This window comes from Mustela lutreola, chromosome 1 (genome assembly GCF_030435805.1).
Source record: "Mustela lutreola isolate mMusLut2 chromosome 1, mMusLut2.pri, whole genome shotgun sequence".
NCBI lineage: Eukaryota > Metazoa > Chordata > Mammalia > Carnivora > Mustelidae > Mustela > Mustela lutreola.
The window spans coordinates 189,541,044-189,557,961 of NC_081290.1; the positions used below are offsets into that span (position 1 = coordinate 189,541,044).

At 49.2% G+C, this 16,918-nt stretch overlaps 1 protein-coding gene across 4 annotated transcripts in view; it reads right to left on the minus strand.

The window, feature by feature from the left end:
• Nucleotides 1-3,579: 3,579 nt before the first annotated feature.
• JAML (junction adhesion molecule like) overlaps nt 3,580-16,918 on the minus strand; it is a 28,680-nt gene continuing 15,341 nt past the window's right edge. For all 4 annotated transcript variants that reach the window (XM_059182094.1, XM_059182079.1, XM_059182085.1 and 1 more), the window contains 6 exons: nt 16,158-16,270; nt 13,270-13,507; nt 10,100-10,238; nt 7,135-7,195; nt 5,636-5,722; nt 3,580-4,074 (listed from right to left, as the gene is read on the minus strand). In XM_059182094.1, the coding sequence (XP_059038077.1) occupies nt 4,003-4,074; nt 5,636-5,722; nt 7,135-7,195; nt 10,100-10,238; nt 13,270-13,507; nt 16,158-16,270 (710 nt within the window). In that variant the 3' untranslated portion in view covers nt 3,580-4,002. The remainder of the gene's footprint in view (nt 4,075-5,635; nt 5,723-7,134; nt 7,196-10,099; nt 10,239-13,269; nt 13,508-16,157; nt 16,271-16,918) is intronic.

A 16,918-nucleotide genomic window follows, 5' to 3' on the forward strand; every position in this document is an offset into this window, starting at 1 on the left:
TCAGGTCCCAGGGTCCTGGGATCGAGCTCCGCATGGGGTTCTCTGCTCAGCGGAGAGCCTGCTTCCCCCTCTCTCTCTGCCTGCCTCTCTGCCTACTTGTGTTCTCTGTCTGTCAAATAAATAGATAGAATCTTTAAAAAAGAAAAAAAAAAAAAGAATGTTGATTTGAACAGGCAAGAAGGGACAGGAAATTCTAGTCAGGGAAACACCAAGAGCAAAGGCTCTGAAGCAGAAAGGACACGGGTATATGGAACAGAGGGGTCCTGCCATGGAAGAAACAAAAAAAGGGAGGAATGGATAGGCAGACAACATGGCCCCCAGTCTCAGGAGGCCATGAACGTAAGATATGGGGTTCAGACAGGTGCTTTGAAAGTTCTGGGATGGGCCAATCACTGTTGCTCTCATCATCTATAAAATAAGCAAGGTTTAAGGGTTGCCTGGGTGGCTCAGTCTGTTAGGTGTCTGCCGTGGGCTCAGGTCATGATCCTGGAGTCCCAGAATCTAGCCCCACAGCGGCCTCCCTGCTGGGGGTGGGCTGAGGTGGGGAGCGAAATTTTCTTCTCCCTCTCCTCCTCCCCTGTTTGTGCTTGCTTTCTCTCTCCAATAAATACATAAAATCTTTTTTTTTTTTTTTTAAAGAAAGGTTTTAGCCTTCTGAGAAAACTCGGAGTTCCTTTATTTTTTGGTAAAGGAGACATGTTTTGAGAGCTGAGTTTTACAGAAGTGGTTATGGATTGCCTGATCTCCCTTGAGGAGGACCAGACCACATTCAAGAGCTAGCTGGCCTGGACAGAAGGTCAAGAGTCCTTAGAAACTTTGTTTTTTCTTAAAAGGGGATAACTGGTCTGTGTTGGAACAAAATTTGCAAGCTAAGATTTTTTGGCTTTAAGTGACCAAGTTCATTTAGGGGAAGCGTGCCCCCTCCCAAACCCACATACACACACGCACATGTGCGTGCACACGGCTAGTGTTTTATACGATAAGCTGCCAATGCAGACATGGAAGTGTACTGACCAGCCAAAGGGAGACAAAGCCGGGTGGGAACCTGGAACAAAGAGTAAAGGGCTGGTGGAAGGCAGCAGCCTTTTCCAGGAGACACATCTTCTCCAGGTCCCTGGGGACAGGCTGAAGTGTTTTCAGTTCCAACAGCCAAGCTCTGAGGCTGCCAACTTCTCCATTATTCATGGGGGGGCCCCACCCCCTCCCCCTTTCAAGGCCCGATTTCCTTTGGCAAAAGCCTGCATACTTCTGGAAACCTTTGAATGTGGGAGCATCTGGTGTTCTAGGGACTTAAACTAAGTTGCAAATGTAAGCAACAGAAGCACTAGCTGAAGGCTCGACCACAAGGAGATCCAGCTGGCTGTCTTCAGGAGCTCTCCCACCCGTGGAACGCCCCCCGTCCCCCAGCAAAACCCTTCCAGAAGCTCAGCGTCCTAGCGCTCTCTTCCTTTGGGTGGGAAGAGGGATTTAGGTGTGTTGGGTTAAAGGGCTTTCTGCCCACAGAAATAAAAATTAATGAGAGACGGGGACTGAATCACCGTTAGACCAACCCAACTAGGGAAGAACACACCAGAAGGGGCTGGAGGGTCCACACCGGGCACTGGCACCTAAGCGACCCCATGTAGTCCTTACAAAAAGACCCTTTGAGTCTCTATTTTCTATAAAGGGAATCAGCCACAAAGAACTGAAGTAAACTTAGCAAAAGGCAGAACCAGGATTTGAACCAGGCCTGTTTGAACTTGAAGCCCATTCCCTACACCATATTCCTTCATGCTCCTGCATTTAACAGACGACCACCCCTAGGAGAAGAGCATGAAGAAGCAAGCAGATCTTCTCATGGTCCTCACAGGGTTGTTCTGTTATGAGGCAAAATTAATATGTGACAGCTGTGATTTCCACTCCCCACCTTGACTTGAGGACTGTGTATCAAAGAAAGGTTTGTGGGGAGGTAGGATTGGGAGAGAGAAGTAAGCTTCCTCTTCCTCCTCCTCCTCAGTTATAACTGCTCCACCCAGAATGAAAGCCAAACTTTGAATGACTGAAGTTCAAATCTGGACCAGTCCACCCCTGCAGGGGCGGTGCCCACACTTCCCTATCCAAGCGCCCCCTGCAGGAGCATTTGGGTAACTGCACAGCCCTCCCTCCAGCTCTCACCCCAGTATATTCTCTTTGATCCAGATTACAAGAATTAATATCCTCATCCAACCACCTAACTCATATCTTCAAAGTCCTCCTCTTCTGAATATAATATTTCAGGAAGTAAAAAAGGACCCCTAGCTCAGGAGAGCATGTTACTTAACAATGCCCAAATGAAATCACTTCCTCTCCATGAATTCTTAAGATATGAAAGTCTTTCTCTCTGTTCTACTTACCATGGCAGCATGTGTCACTTCTCTGGTATGTGTTGGACAGGATGCACGTCTTGCAAATTACTGACATATTCCTTATTAGAGTAACAGGTGAGAAGGATGCATTCAACGACTCTCACCCACAACTGACCAAGAACAGAGGCTACAGGACAGGACTCCAAACAGTCGCCCAAGAACAGTCGGTAAAAGAGAAAGAAGTAATAATGGATGTGTTATAAGAGGGTCCTGAAGTTTGGAGAGTTAGGAGAATCCTTTAAAAATGTAGCTCCAGGGGCGCCTGGGTGGCTCAGCTGGTTAAGCATTGGAATCTTGATGTTGGCTCAGGTCATGAACTCAGGGCTGTGAAATTGAGCCCCACATTGGGCTCTGAGGGGAGTCTGCTTGAGGTTCTTTCTCTCCTTCTTCCCTCTACCCCTCCCCAACTCTAAAAGGAAGAAACAACAACAACAACAAAAAACTCTTGAGATTAGATCAGAAATCCATGCCCTGAATGGCTAAGTGGGTGGCATTGGGGTGCAGAGAATGAGGAAGGGCATCAGTGGTGGTGGAGAGGAGGTCTGAGCAGAGCCCAGGCTAGAAATGGGAGCTCAGAACCAAAAAACCTTTATTTATTTTTTCTTGAACATTTTATTTATTTGAGAGAGAGAGCACAAGAGGGAGGAGAGGCAGAGGCAGAGGGAAAAGCAAACTCTCCCAAGGAACAGGGACCTCAATGCAGGGGCCTGATCCTAGGACCCCAGGATCATGACCTGAGCCAAAGGCCGATGCTTCACCAACTGAGCCAGGCGCCCCAAGAACCAGAGGATCTTTAAAACAAACCTCATTAAATTTTACGATGGTAACCAAAAAGTACAGGAACCTCACCTTTCAGATCAAGAGCTACATCAGTGGCTGTCCACTTCAGCAGCCCGTGAGCACCACTTCTGAAAAAGACATGTGCCCACGCTCCAGCTTGGATGCCTCTGGTGGAGCCCAGCAAAGAGCCGCCTGCCGTTAGATACCCAGCCAGGCCAGCAGAGGCCGGGCTAAATCCTCCAGCGGTATTCACAGCCCACTCCAACCTGCTCACCAACGCACGGTCCCAGGGCCAACACCGCCTCCAGTGTGAGTCAAGAACGGCTCTCCTCACTTCGGCTGTCCGAGGCGTTCCTAACTCTAAATTCCTCGCCAAGCCTCTGCTTGCCCCCCTCAGCCAGGTATACAAAGAGGATGATTTTCACAAGCCATGTTTATTTAGGGGTAATTTGCCAAAGGAATCATTTGGGTTGGTTTTTGTTTCTGTGATTCTTCCCAGGGACCCCTCCACGAAGAGCACCATCGATGCGGAGGATCTGAGGGAACGCTCGAGGCCACCACGGCTTGGCCAGGGTCCCCAGGGCCAGCATCCCAGGCCAGAAGGACTGCATCCATGCTTCCCTCCGCCGGGGCCTGTCCCTCCCAAGCTGTCCAGTCTTTCTGCCAGGTTCTGAACCCTCCTTCTTCAGCCCTTCGACCAATGAGGCAAGAGAACAACTCGGGGGGCAGGGGGGGTCCCAGAAGGACCCGCGCAGTAACTCAGGACACACAGAGGAGTCTCTGCCATTGCTAAGCGCAAAAGGAACTCTCTTTTCTTCTCAAACATCTTGCTCTGGCTTTAGAATTCCCCCAGCGGACGTTTCTCGGGTGGGTTACTGGGTGCCGATCTCACAGAAGGCCAAACTGGGTGCTGCCAGGGGCAGGGGGAGGGGGAGGAAAGAAACAAAGCACATGTGTAAGTATTTCCACCAGAATAGTTGCCATGTACTAAGCGCTTTCCATCCGTCTGCCCCAATTCTGAATTTCACAAGCCCTCCTGTGTGAGAGCCTCACCACCTGGGAGGTGGGTACTGTGATTCCCATTTTAAGGATGAGGAAACTGAGTGTCAGACAAGCTAAGTTACTGCCTGCAATCATCCAGTGTCAAAGTCACAGAGCCAGGAGTCGGGCCCAGGTCTGCCCAGCTTCAAAGCTTGCCATGTTAACCACCAGCTGTCCGGCCCCAGAACAGGGACACAGAGGGCATGGTGCCCCTTCCTCTGAAGCAGACGTAATCAATTCAACAACAACAACAACAACAACAAAATCAAAGGCTTGTTGTCTCCCTGCTCCCTAACCAAATAACGCCTCTCTGCCCGAGATCTCCCGCAGGCTGCCTGCGGGCCCGGATTCACCCAGAGGCTTCCTGAACTGGGAATACGGCCTTTAAAACAACTTGACCGGCCTCTACAGGACTTAAGAGTCTTGTGGCTTTGGCCTATCACCGTACTCGCTTCACTGGACCCGTTCCCGAACGACAGAAGTGCTCTTTTCTGCAGAGTCTCAATCCAAGCGCCTCTGCCAAACACGGGGGAAGAAGGCCTCACAGGTTTTTGGCCACCAGTCCGTGCAGCTGTCAGCAGCAGGAGTCCGAGAGGCCGCACAAGGACAGGCGGCGCCGGGAGCACCAGTGGTGATCACGGGAGAAGAACAGCGGGGGAAACGGGACTGCACACGACTCCCGCCGAGGGCGGATACTGTTCCACTAGGTGGAACCCCGCCAGGCCCCTGATCTTTCTCTGCTGCCATCATGTGTCCTCAGCGCTGGTGTGATGGGAACACACGCAAGCCACCATCCCCCAAATGGAGGAGGCCAGCCTTCCCGAGCCTAGCAGAACACTGGTCCCTGCATGGCCTGGATGCCTATGACTAGCCTACCGATAGCACCGTGCCCGCTGCCAGGTGCCTTTTCTAGGTGCTGCACTTCCCGGGAGTGGAGGAAGGAGACAGCAGGAATCCGACTCCATATTATTATATAGAATGTAGCCTTCCTGTCAATCACAGTATGTCAGAACAACATAAGCCACAGAATTTAAAAACTTAAGAACTGGAAGGGACTCTCGGATCAGAAGGAAAGTTGCAACACGACGTCTGTCCAAGGATCTGTGGTACCTTCTCTTTTAGGTTCTGCTTAACCTCTAATGAGGCAAAGACACTTGCTTCTCCCTGACAAAGGTGCCTCTTTTCACCACTAAAATCAATCATCGTTAGCCCCAATGACCTTTAAATACTCGAGACTGGGTATGAAGGCGAGTTTGGTGTCACTCTTCTATCCAGCAGACTGTCAGCTTCCCGGACTTCCCAGCTACAGAGAAAAGTCTCCGCCCTCAGCAGTCACCTCCTCCAGGGACCCAGCCACATTGCCACATCCTTGCCAGCTCCTTTTCCATCCTCTGGACACCTGGCCCAGCTGCGCCCAGAAGTGCTCTCACCATGGTCATGTAGGTGGCCTCTGCTTTTCCACTGGATTCTTCTTCCTCAGTCTGCTCCCGTGTGGCTATTGAAGAGTAAACATGCTTCTGGGGGGGGGGGGGCGGGAATAGTATAAACATTACTAAACATCAGTAAATGTTACATGCCAAAGAAAAAAACCATCTATAAGTATCTGCAGGGCGTCGACACCAGAGGGCTATTGAGAGCCAGAACAATGATCACTGATGATGATAATTCAATCCCCAGTCTTCTCAAAAATTAAGAAAATTGGCCAGTCAGCAAAGAGCACTACCTTAAGAAACAAATTCTTTGCTTCAAAAGACAAACCTCTTTGCTTGGACGGGCACTTTAAGGCAGCAGCAGGGAACCCTTGTTTGGCCAGGTTACTTGTACTTCGCGCTTATTTCCCTCTAATTCAAGGCCTGGCAACTAACCAGGGCCAGCTCTTCAAGAGGGTCTGTAGGGCAGGGACAGCCCTCGCTGGACCTTGTATCTGTGAGGTCACTGGTACGCTGTGATTCACATTCCTGTCCCTAACTGGGGAGGTGATGTCATCCGGTGACAAACTCTTGGGCTTCTGGAAGCCCCTGTGCCATGTTGTGACAAAAATCCTACTCTTGGGTCACAGACAGGGCAAAATATGGGAAAGTAAATATTCCAAGAGGAGTTTTTAAAACAAGGGAGGGAGGGAGGAAAGGGAGTTCACGAAAATGAATTCATTTCTCAGACCCCAGTACAGCTCCATGATAAACTAATATGGAAGAAAAAGTTCTTCCTGATCCTCTTTCTTAGGGCTCCCGAATATTTAATTTGAACTGTTAACTCCTTCCTGTAACTCCTAAATGAACCCCAATTCTCCCTTATGCTTCCACAGAGATCATGAAGCCCTTGCAGAACTTCAGGTTATCTGAACCTTAAAACAGTCAAATATGTTGGTCCACATTCTCATTTTACTGGGGAGAAAAGTGTGGCTCTGGGAGGTGGCAGAGCTGGGCTTGAACAGGGATTTTTTTTTTTTAAAGATTTTATTTATTTATTTGTCAGAGAGCCAGCGAGCGAGAGAGAGAGAGAGAGAAAGCAGGGGGAGCAGCAGAGGGAGAAGGAGAGGCAGACTCCCCCACTGAGCAGGGAGCCTGATGCAGGACTCGATCCCAGGACCCTGGGATCATGACCTGAGCCCAAGGCAGACACTTAACGGACTGAGCCACCTATGCCTCCCATGAGCGGGGATTTTTTGATTCTGAGTCCAGTGCTCTTTCCTGTGGCCCTACCAGGAGGCCCCATGGGCCCACCCCACTCCCTCCTCGGGGGCTCTCACTCTGGTGATGAAGTTTTCCCGAGCCCCTCTCCATGCCCAGCACTGGCCAGCATGCTGAGATGTAACACCAAGTAAGACAGGCCACGGAGAAAGACAGTGACGCCACTTGGATGATGGAGCGTATCCGCCCTGCCCTCACAGGGCACAGCAGCAAAACGGAGGTTTGAGTTTGTTCCTTACCTCTGGATCAGCCTTCTTTATGTTCTCCAGGCTTTTTACCAGGGTTGTGGAGGTTACTGAGCTGCAAGACAAGAAAAGCAGGTGGAATTAACCGGACAGCACTGTATACTCAAGGGGGCCAGCCCGAGACCCCACCGAGGGGGACCCCAGAGGAGGAACGCTGCTCTCTAGGCTCCCCAGCTCGCTCTGAAACCTGGAAAGTACATCTCTATGGTGGAGAGCAGGGAGGCATTCTGGAGGGAGTCTGGGCTCAACAGCTTTGCCTTCTCTATCTCCTAGCTAACATCTTTCTGTCCACACAGTCTTTAGGAATTAATAGCGAGCGCCGCCACAGGATTCCATGTTACCAGAATCCAGAACTGGGGAGGTGTTGCTGAGCCAGCAGGGGGCAGCCGAAGCTCGGCGATGCGGGGGGGGGGGGGGGGGGGCTTACAGAAATACCGCCACATCGCCCCCTCCTCCTCACCCCCACCCCAGCCGCCAGCACTGGCCCCTTCCCAGCCCTTGGCCTTTGATCTCTTGACCATCTGCCTTCTGCATCTGCCACTGAATATACTTCCTTTTTTCTGTTTTGGCCTAAGGTAGAGCGAAAAAAAAAAGGGGGGGGGGTTTGAAGCTAGAAAAGAAACCATATATATATATATATATATATATATTTGGTCCCAAAGTGGAGGAAATCGTTTTCTCATACTTTCTCATTATAAGGTTGTATGCTCTCATTGTAAAATTAATTCAAATAGTAAAGAAACAGAGAGAGTTGGAGGTTGAAGTCCTGGTAAAGCTCCTGCCCTTGTGGGACCCACCTTGTCTTTTCTCTCAAATGGTACTACTGACACTACTGAATTATTCTTTCTTTTTTTTTTTTTTTTTTTTAAAGATTTTATTTATTTATTTGACATAGAGAAATCACAAGTAGATGGAGAGGCAGGCAGAGAGAGAGAGAGAGAAGCAGGCTCTCTGCTGAGCAGAGAGCCCGATGCGGGACTCGATCCCAGGACTCCGAGATCATGACCTGAGCCGAAGGCAGCGGCTTAACCCACTGAGCCACCCAGGCGCCCCTGAATTATTCTTTCTTGACACAGGCCTACATGTGCTCACATAAAATATATTTTTTGTGTATGCTGCTGCAGCGAGCATTATCTAATTTTCTTTTTTATAAAGATGAGATCATATTACATACTACACATGGGACACCTTCCCACATCCCTACATCCGGGATCGAGCAGTATGTCCCGGAGTGGAACACTGATTCAGGGAACCGTTAGCGGACAGTCACCGAGGATGATTTCCATGTTTAAATATCATCATGGCTACAGCAACCGTGTGTACAGATCTCAGTGTACCAGCCTGGTTGTTTCTTTAAGATAAGCTAGTATATGTGGAATTACTGATTTCATTTTGAGGGAAACTGAGGCCCAGAGTGGGGAGGTGAGTTGATACAGCCATCTACCTCTGGGCTCAGGGCCATCTGCACACCCAGAGCAAAGACCCTCAGAGAGGCCAACCAAGTACAAACCAAGTCAGAGAGGCCCTGGGGATCAGAAGTGCCAACCCAGCAGGCCAAGCGCTTTTTGTAGAGTCCGTGTCTTGTGAGGAAAGGAGACTCAGCAGGCAGCACCTGCAATGGGGGTCTTTGCCCACTGACAGCATTTCGACAAGAGAGCTGGTTTGCCCCAGCAATGGATCCCCTCATCAACAGGTGGGAAAATGGGGGGACGCAGGCCTGCTCACAGCCGGTGAAACACGGCTGCCGTGTTCGGGGCATCTGGACATTTCGGAGATGCTGGGAGAAGGAGTGATGAAATTCAAGACTTTAACAACATATTTCGACAATAAGTAACTTGGGACCTAAGGGTATCCATACAAAAAATAGCCTCTCAGAATTAGAATGTGGCCCTTTATTTATTTTTTTTAAGATGTTATTTATTTGAGAGACAGAGAGTGGAAAGTGTGATCAAGGAGAGGAGCAGAGGGAGAGGGACAAGCAGACCCTGCACTGAACATGGAGCCCCCGTGGGGCTTAATACCACGACCCTGAGTCCATGACCTGAGCCGAAATCAAGAGTCGGATACTTAGCCCACTGAGCCTCCCAGGTGCCCTGGAATGTGCTCCTTTATTTATTTATTTTTTAAAAAGATTTTATTTATTTATTTGTCAGAGACAGAGGGAGAGAGAGCGAGTGAGCACAGGCAGACAAAGAGGCAGGCAGAGGCAGAGGGAGAAGCAGGCTCCCTGCCGAGCAAGGAGCCCGATGCGGGACTCGATCCCAGAACCCTGGGATCATGACCTGAGCCGAAGGCAGAGGCTTAACCAACTGAGCCGCTCAGGCTTCCCGAATGTGCTCCTTTAAATAAGCCCCCGACAACCCTCAAGATCCAATCTTCCCTGTGAAGTGGGTATTGTGGATAATTCAAAAACCACTTCTCTCTGGCATGGAATGACAGCTTATAGCTCTCGTGTAAGATTTATACTCTTAATTATGCTCCCCTCAGAACCCCGTTTACAAAAGAGCTGATAATCTCTGTAAAATACCAGAATGAAAGAGGAGGGTGTAAAGCCATACGAAGTCTTCCTGGAACACAGCGAGTGGAGGGTTGGGGTCACTACAGAGATGACATCTATCGTGACAACCACGGACGATTCTATTTAAAGTACCTGCTTCTGGGGCACCTGGGTGGCTCAGTGGGTTAAAGCCTCTGCCTTCGGCTCAGGTCATGGTCCCAGGGTCCTGGCATCGAGCCCCGTATGGGGCTCTCTGCTCCGCGGGGAGCCTGCTTCCCTTCCTCTCTCTCTCTCTCTCTGCCTGCCTCTCTGCCTACTTGTGATCTCTGTCAAATAAATAAATAAAATCTTAAAAAAAAAAAAAAAAAAGTACCCGCTTCTGTGAGGATGGCACAGCGAGCACCCTCTCGCTCTTCCACTTCAGGCTCGAAGCACCACTGGCCTCCCGACCCAGCCCTGTACCTCTTACTCCTGTGGGTCCTCTTCACAATCAGTATCAGAACAGGAAGCAGCAGGATAGTGCCGCAGACAATCCCCACGATGATCACCAGCTGATTGCCACCCAGGAGCTCGGGTCTGAGGGCTACTGGGGTCACCGATGCTTGGGAAAGGAGAAAAGCAATGAGAGGGTCTCAATATCCCAGAAAAGAGCCGTGAGTCCCACCAGTTCTTACCAAGGAGACACAGCCAAGCCAGGAATTTGGGGGAGAAGGCCAGACTTCACCCCACGCTGAAACGCTGGGTCTCCAGCTGTCCCTATTCGATGGAGAACCAAGTCTGGCTGCCTTGCTTATCCCTACCTACAGTGTGGATTAAGGTGGATGGGTGACAGCAGACATTGTTATTAACAATTCTACCTTAAAATAAAATAACAGACGTTTTAGAGGCTTCAGATCTTTCTGTGAGAAAGTGATTGGTTTCAAAAGCATATATGGGACAACACTCAGACCCACAGTCCTGATACCAGGTGAAGCATTTCTACCCATATTTACCCTTCATTCATTTCTTCAGTTTACTCTAAATATGTACACAAACACTCCTGGGTGCCAAATATCACTAGGCAAAGAAGCTACAAAGACAAATAAGACATGATCCCTTCAAGGATGGGGACAAACATGTTGACAGAAAACCACAGACTGCTATAGGGGCCATGACAGAAGTCCATATGGGAAGTCCAAAAGGGTACCCAATTCTATGGGAAACAGATGTTGAGAATTTCTCAACAACAATGTTAAAGTTTAAAAGTCTTAAGGAAACATCAAGTTTGTTGGGCAGACAATATGGGAAAGGGGGCGCATTATACACAAGGTCTGGAGACCCAAGAGGATGATGGTACTTCCAGAAATTAGAAATAGTTCCACGGGTCTGGCTCAAAGCTGCATTTGTGGGCAAGGTGGGGAATTAGGCTGGACAGATGGCAGAGTCTCAGTCATGAAGGGCCTTGATTAAACCACCCAGGAGTCTGGCTTGCTTTCTGTAAATGATGGAGAAACCAACCACTGAAAGACTCTGAGCCCCAGGACAGAACGCTGGGATTTGTGATTTAGAGCGATGGCTCGGAGAGCTGCAGGGAGAGTGCGAGCGGGGCTGAGAATGAGAGCAGACACCAGCTGGAGGCCTACAGGTCAAGACAGAGAGGAAGACAGCTAGAGTGTTAGGCAGGACTGGAAGGGAGGCGTACTCAAAGTCAGTAGGAGAAACGACAGACCTGGTTGACCTGTGAGATTGGGGGCCATGGGAAAGGGATACAACTCCCAGGCACCCAGCTAGGAAACTGTGTAGAGGGTGACGGCGTTGACTGAGGTGGAGGAGATGGGCCAGGAAGAGGAGTGCAGAAGCGGGTTAGGATAATGTTGCATATGAAGTATCTGTGGACTATCTGGCTAGAATTTGGATGGATACATAAATGGATTAGACAGGGAGGGAGGGAGGAAGGGAGGGGTAGGAGGAAAGAAGGAAGGAAGAATGAATCCAACACAGAATATATTGAATATATTGTATATACAGAGAATACGGCGTCCAATACTACTGGGGTAAAGAAGGCCGAGGGCAGACAGAGCCACGCTGGTGACCTAGGCTAGAGCAGAGGCGGAAGCAGGAGCCAGGATGCAATGCACGAAAGAATTAATGGGAAGTGAGAGAGGAGGCACCACATATGGTCCCTGAGCAAGCGGCTTGGCTAGGTCAAGACAGAAATCGAGAACTGATTGAAGTGAAGGACACACAACTCTGAATATACTAAAAGTCACCGAGTTGTAGGCTTTAAATGGGTGAATGTATAGGATGTGAGTTGTTTCTGTTTTAAGACGACGACACGGGATAAGAGCTAAAGTAGACACGGACAGAAGGTGAGAGGAAGGGGTGAGCATATTTATAGGCTGGATGGCAGAAGCCACTAGAAAGCGTTAGTTTCCCGAGACAGGGAGAAAATGCCACGTGAGCACAGGAGTCTGGATGAGCCTGGGGTGGAAGGGAGCCTGGCACGGCGGGACAGACAGACAGGGGAGGATGTGGGCAGATGGAGGTAGGCCTGGAGAGGGGCGGGCTGGGGGCTTGGAGGTTGAGTGAGCTCCCATTCAGGGTGTGTATTTTCCTTGTGAAATGGAAATAAGACTTCTGAGAGTGAAGAAATCCATCTGTCCTGCTTCCCCCTCCAGCTGGGACCCTTTGCTGTGTGTGTGTGTTTTAAAGATTTTATTTGAGATGGAGAGAGAGGGAGCATGAGTAGGAGGGAGGGGCAGATGGAGAAGCAGACATCCTGCTGAGCAGGGAGCCTGGTTCAGGATTTGATCCCAGGACCCTGAGATCACAACCTGAGCCAAAGGCAGCCGCTTAACGGCTGAGCCACCCAGGTGCCCCCTTGTTATGTCTTAAAACGAGGTGCCTCCAGAGACTCAAGTCTCTGGTCAGAGGTACTGAGGTGTGTTCCCTCCTCACCCATATCCCCACCCCCAACAAACCGCAGCCAACCCCCAGCAAAGGGCTCCAGCAAAAGGCAAAGTCCACAGGCCACATCCTGACTGTTAACTGTGTTACCGTTTAACTTTAAGCCCTCACTTATCAACCTCTCTGGGTCCACACAATTGACACACCACTGGCTTTAATGTACAATGTCTGCCAGAATAGAGAAGCTTTCATCAGAGAACACCTCTATTTTGGGTTCTGGTCCCTTCCTGTTTTCTCTCTGCTCTGTTCTGTCGCTCACCAGCTCAGGGTCATTTTCCCTTCTGCTACAGAGTGTACAGCATCCAAGGAAAAAAGACCTTGGACATTAGCCCCAATCCATCTCTGAGCTCCTGTATTTTTAAATCAGTATACTAGACGGGCAGGGAGTGAGTTCTGGCGGAAGGCTGGAGTTCACCAAATATTAGCTCCCTTGTCTTTGAGGCACCCGCAGGGCCAGAACTAGAGTGAGGCAAGCAAGGTGCCTCGGACTCCAGACTGAAGGAGGCATCACTGTGAAGGTCACGTATGTCCAGGGTACGAGGACTTATGTCAGGGTCATGGAAGTACAGCATCTCAGAGGTGTGCCTCCTGCAATTTCACACCCCCGATGCCTCTCTGACCTCACCCTAGTCCTGGCCATGCCTCCCAGCTTGGAGGCCCCTCCCCCTCAACCAAATGCCAGATACTTTGGGGCTCTTTCACGATCACGTGCAGCAAAGTGGTCTTCCTGAAGGTCAGGTTCCCCAGGTGGATACTGCAGGTGTAGCTTCCTCTGTCAGACCCCTTCACTCCTTGCAGCAGGATAGATGCATCATTGCGGGAAGTGTCCCCCACCAGAGTTACACGGTTCTGGAAGCGGCCCCAGTTCTGGGAGTACCCCACAGGGACACTGAGTTTGGGGTAATAACGTAACACAACTTCCTCCTAGAAGGGAAAGGCAACATATGAGTTTGCAAGGACTATGGAAGAGGGGGGAGAAGGGAAGATGGAGTAGGGGGCTCTTGGGACTCACAGGGCCCTGAATGTGTGGGCAGTGAAGGCGTGATCAGGCAGTATGAGACATCATGAGTCATGCACACACACGCGTGTGTAGCATGTGTAGCTGTGACGGACACACCAAACCATGAACAACTGTCGACTGGCACAAAGGCATGAGGAAGAAAAGGGGAGAAGGGCCATTCCTTTTTTGTACTTCACCAGGGAAAGGAAGTAAAGGTATACCTTTACTTCTTAGCACTTCCGGTTGGATTTCCAATAGGCACTTGAAACATGTCTAAAACTAAACTCCAAATTATTCCCCCAAACCAGCTCCTTCCAGTCCATCCCTTTTTGGTAAATGGCAAAGCCTTCTTCCAGATGCTCAGGCTAAAAATCATGGAGTCATCCTTAATTCCTCTCTTTCTTAAACTCACACTGAAATCCCTCAGCAAATCCTGTCACTCCTACCTTCAAGACAGATCCAAAAAAAAAAAAAAAAAGATCCGAAATCTAGCCATTTCTCACTTCCTCCACGGTTATCATTCTGGCCCAACCCACCCCAACCCTCACCTGAATTCCTGCAAAGAGCTTCCTTATTTGTCCTTACTCCCAACTATGGTTTATTCTCAATAGGAGAGCCCTTAGAAATAGAAGTTAAATCATGTTACTTCTCTACTTCAAACCCTCCAATGGCTCCCCATTTCAACTAAAAGTAGAAGACCTTCCATGATCTGCCCCACTCCATCTTCCTCTTTGATTTCATCTTCTACTTTTTCCTCCCTCACCTATCTGTGTCACTTCACTCCATCCACACTGGCCTTATTGCGTTTTTTGAGTACTGGCCTCAGGGCCTTTGCACTTGCTCCTCCCTTTCCCTGGGACACTCTTCCCCCCAGAAATACACATGGTTCCCTCCCTCACTTCCAGCAGATATCTGTTCAAATGTCATCTTTTCAGAGAGGCCTCTCTGATCATCTATGTAAAATGAGAACCACAAATGCCTGTTTTTCTGTTCTCCATAGCTCTATTACCTGACATATTACATATTTATTTCTTCATTATTTTACTGTGTGTCTCCCTTGATCTTAAGTCTCCCATCAAAGCAGGAGCGCTGAGTGTCTGCCACATCGGTGCTTAAAACACATGTTAAGGGGCCCCTGGGTGGCTCAGTGGGTTAAAGCCTTTGCCTTCAGCTCAGGTCATGATCCCAGAGTCCTGGGATTGAGCCCCGCATCGGGCTCTCTGCTCCGTGGAGAGCCTGCTTCCTCCTCTCTCTCTGCCTGCCTCTCTGCCTACTTGTGATCTCTCTCTGTCAAATAAATAAATAAAATGTTTAAAAAAAATTTTGTTGGGGCGCCTGGGTGGCTCAGTGGGTTAAGCCACTGCCTTCGGCTCAGGTCATGATCTCAGGGTCCTGGGATCGAGTCCCTCATCGGGCTCTCTGCTCAGCAGGGAGCCTGCTTCCTCCTCTCTCTCTCTGCCTGCCTCTCTGCCTACTTGTGATTTCTCTCTGTCAAATAAAAAAATAAAATCTTTAAAAAAAAATTTTGTTAAATGAGTAAGTGTTGGAATTTTTAATAAAGAGAAGTAAATATTACTATTTTTAAAAGCTTTTAAGGAAAGGAAATGGGTATACAGACATGAACATGAACAAGAAGACCTGGTCCCTAATATCTTATCTCTTGTGTTTTGAATTCACAGATCAAAATGTCCTTTCTTGACCTATTTTCTGCTGTGACTCACATAGTGGCAGACATCTAAACACATGATAAGCTCCCAGAGGTGGACCTGAGACTACATGTAATTTCCCACACTCTATCACAATGCCACCCTTTCACACCCACTCAGCATATGCGAATCAAGTGAGTACAAATGATTTTTTATAGGCATGACTGGGAATATCTTAATAGAAAAGCTACTCTGCACCTTGATTTTTATTAGCAATAAGTGACCTGGGATCTCCCCCACAACACACCTTGACCCATGCACAGAGGACATCACCATGCACAGAGGAGATCCACCAGTCTAGTGAACTAACTTGCCACTTGCTGCTTCAGAGTTCCCACAAACCATTCCATACCCTGGCCCAGGACCTACTAATCCCAACATCAAAGCACCCATAAAAACAAAGAAAATTCCTTCCATCCCATAAGTGGGGCAGTGGGACACAGAAGAAAACATATCAAAATAATCCAAATAAAAACAAGAATACAATCATTCTTATGCCTAGCCCAGAGCTTAGAGACAAGGCCACAGAAGCCAACCCCCTGGACTCTACAAAGAGGGAATGGGAAAAGAGGAAGGAAACTCAAATGCAGTGGCCAAGGCACACACAAGTGCTTCACAGGGATGATCTAGCATACGTGTCCCAACAGCCCAACAGGCTGAGCAGCAGCAGCCGGAATATCGTCCTCTTCTTTGTCATCTTCATGAGAGTTATTCTTCCCACCACGGAGCTGAAGCTGCCCAGGCAAGTAGCGCTTCTGACAAGCTCCAAAGCCCATGGCACCTGGAGCCGAAACTCTCCCTCTCCCCACACTGTCCTGACACCGTTGGCCAGGAACTCCACCACATGCTGATGGTTCCTCCTCCTTACCTTGGCAGGCTCTCCTGATGAGAATGTCCAGTCTACCTTGGTCATGCGTTTCTCTTCTGTGCTCTGGAAAACACACCCCAGCTGAGTCGAGTCACCCACATGGACCGTGAGCTCTGGGGATAAAATGGTAACTCAAGTCAAACCCAAGGTAACGTCTACAGAAGTCAAAGAACATCCATAAGAGCTCATGCTTAGCCAAAGCTCCTCAGCCATAAAATCAATGTCACCACTAAATACTGCACAAATTCATTCCACAGATGAGCCAGATGATCCTGTGTGGATGAAGTAGTAGCCAGAGGCCTCCCACTCACAGGACACCCCATGAGTAAGAGAGTACCCAGAGCTACCCACACTTTCAACTCTGAGGGGTCTTCAAACTACAACAAGCACTTTGTGATTCCCTTTAGTTCCCTGCTCCTTCCCCTTTTCTAGAATTTCTCCTGAGGCCCCGCTCCAGTTCAAGCTATGCTAAAGGAAGTACAAAAAATTTTGAAGCCCCCCTTTCTTTTTTTTTTTTTTAAGATTTTATTTATTTATTTGACAGAGATCACAAGTGGGCAGAGAGGCAGGCAGAGAGAGAGAGGAAGGGAAGCAGGTTCCCTGCCGAGCAGAGAGCCCAATGCGGGGCCAGCACCCTGGGATCATGACCCAAGCCGAAGGCAGAGGCTTTAACCCACTGAGCCACCCAGGCGCCCCGAAGCCCCCCTTTCTATTCACCAACTTAGACACCCACATCTGTGGTACGTAAACAGGAAGTAGAG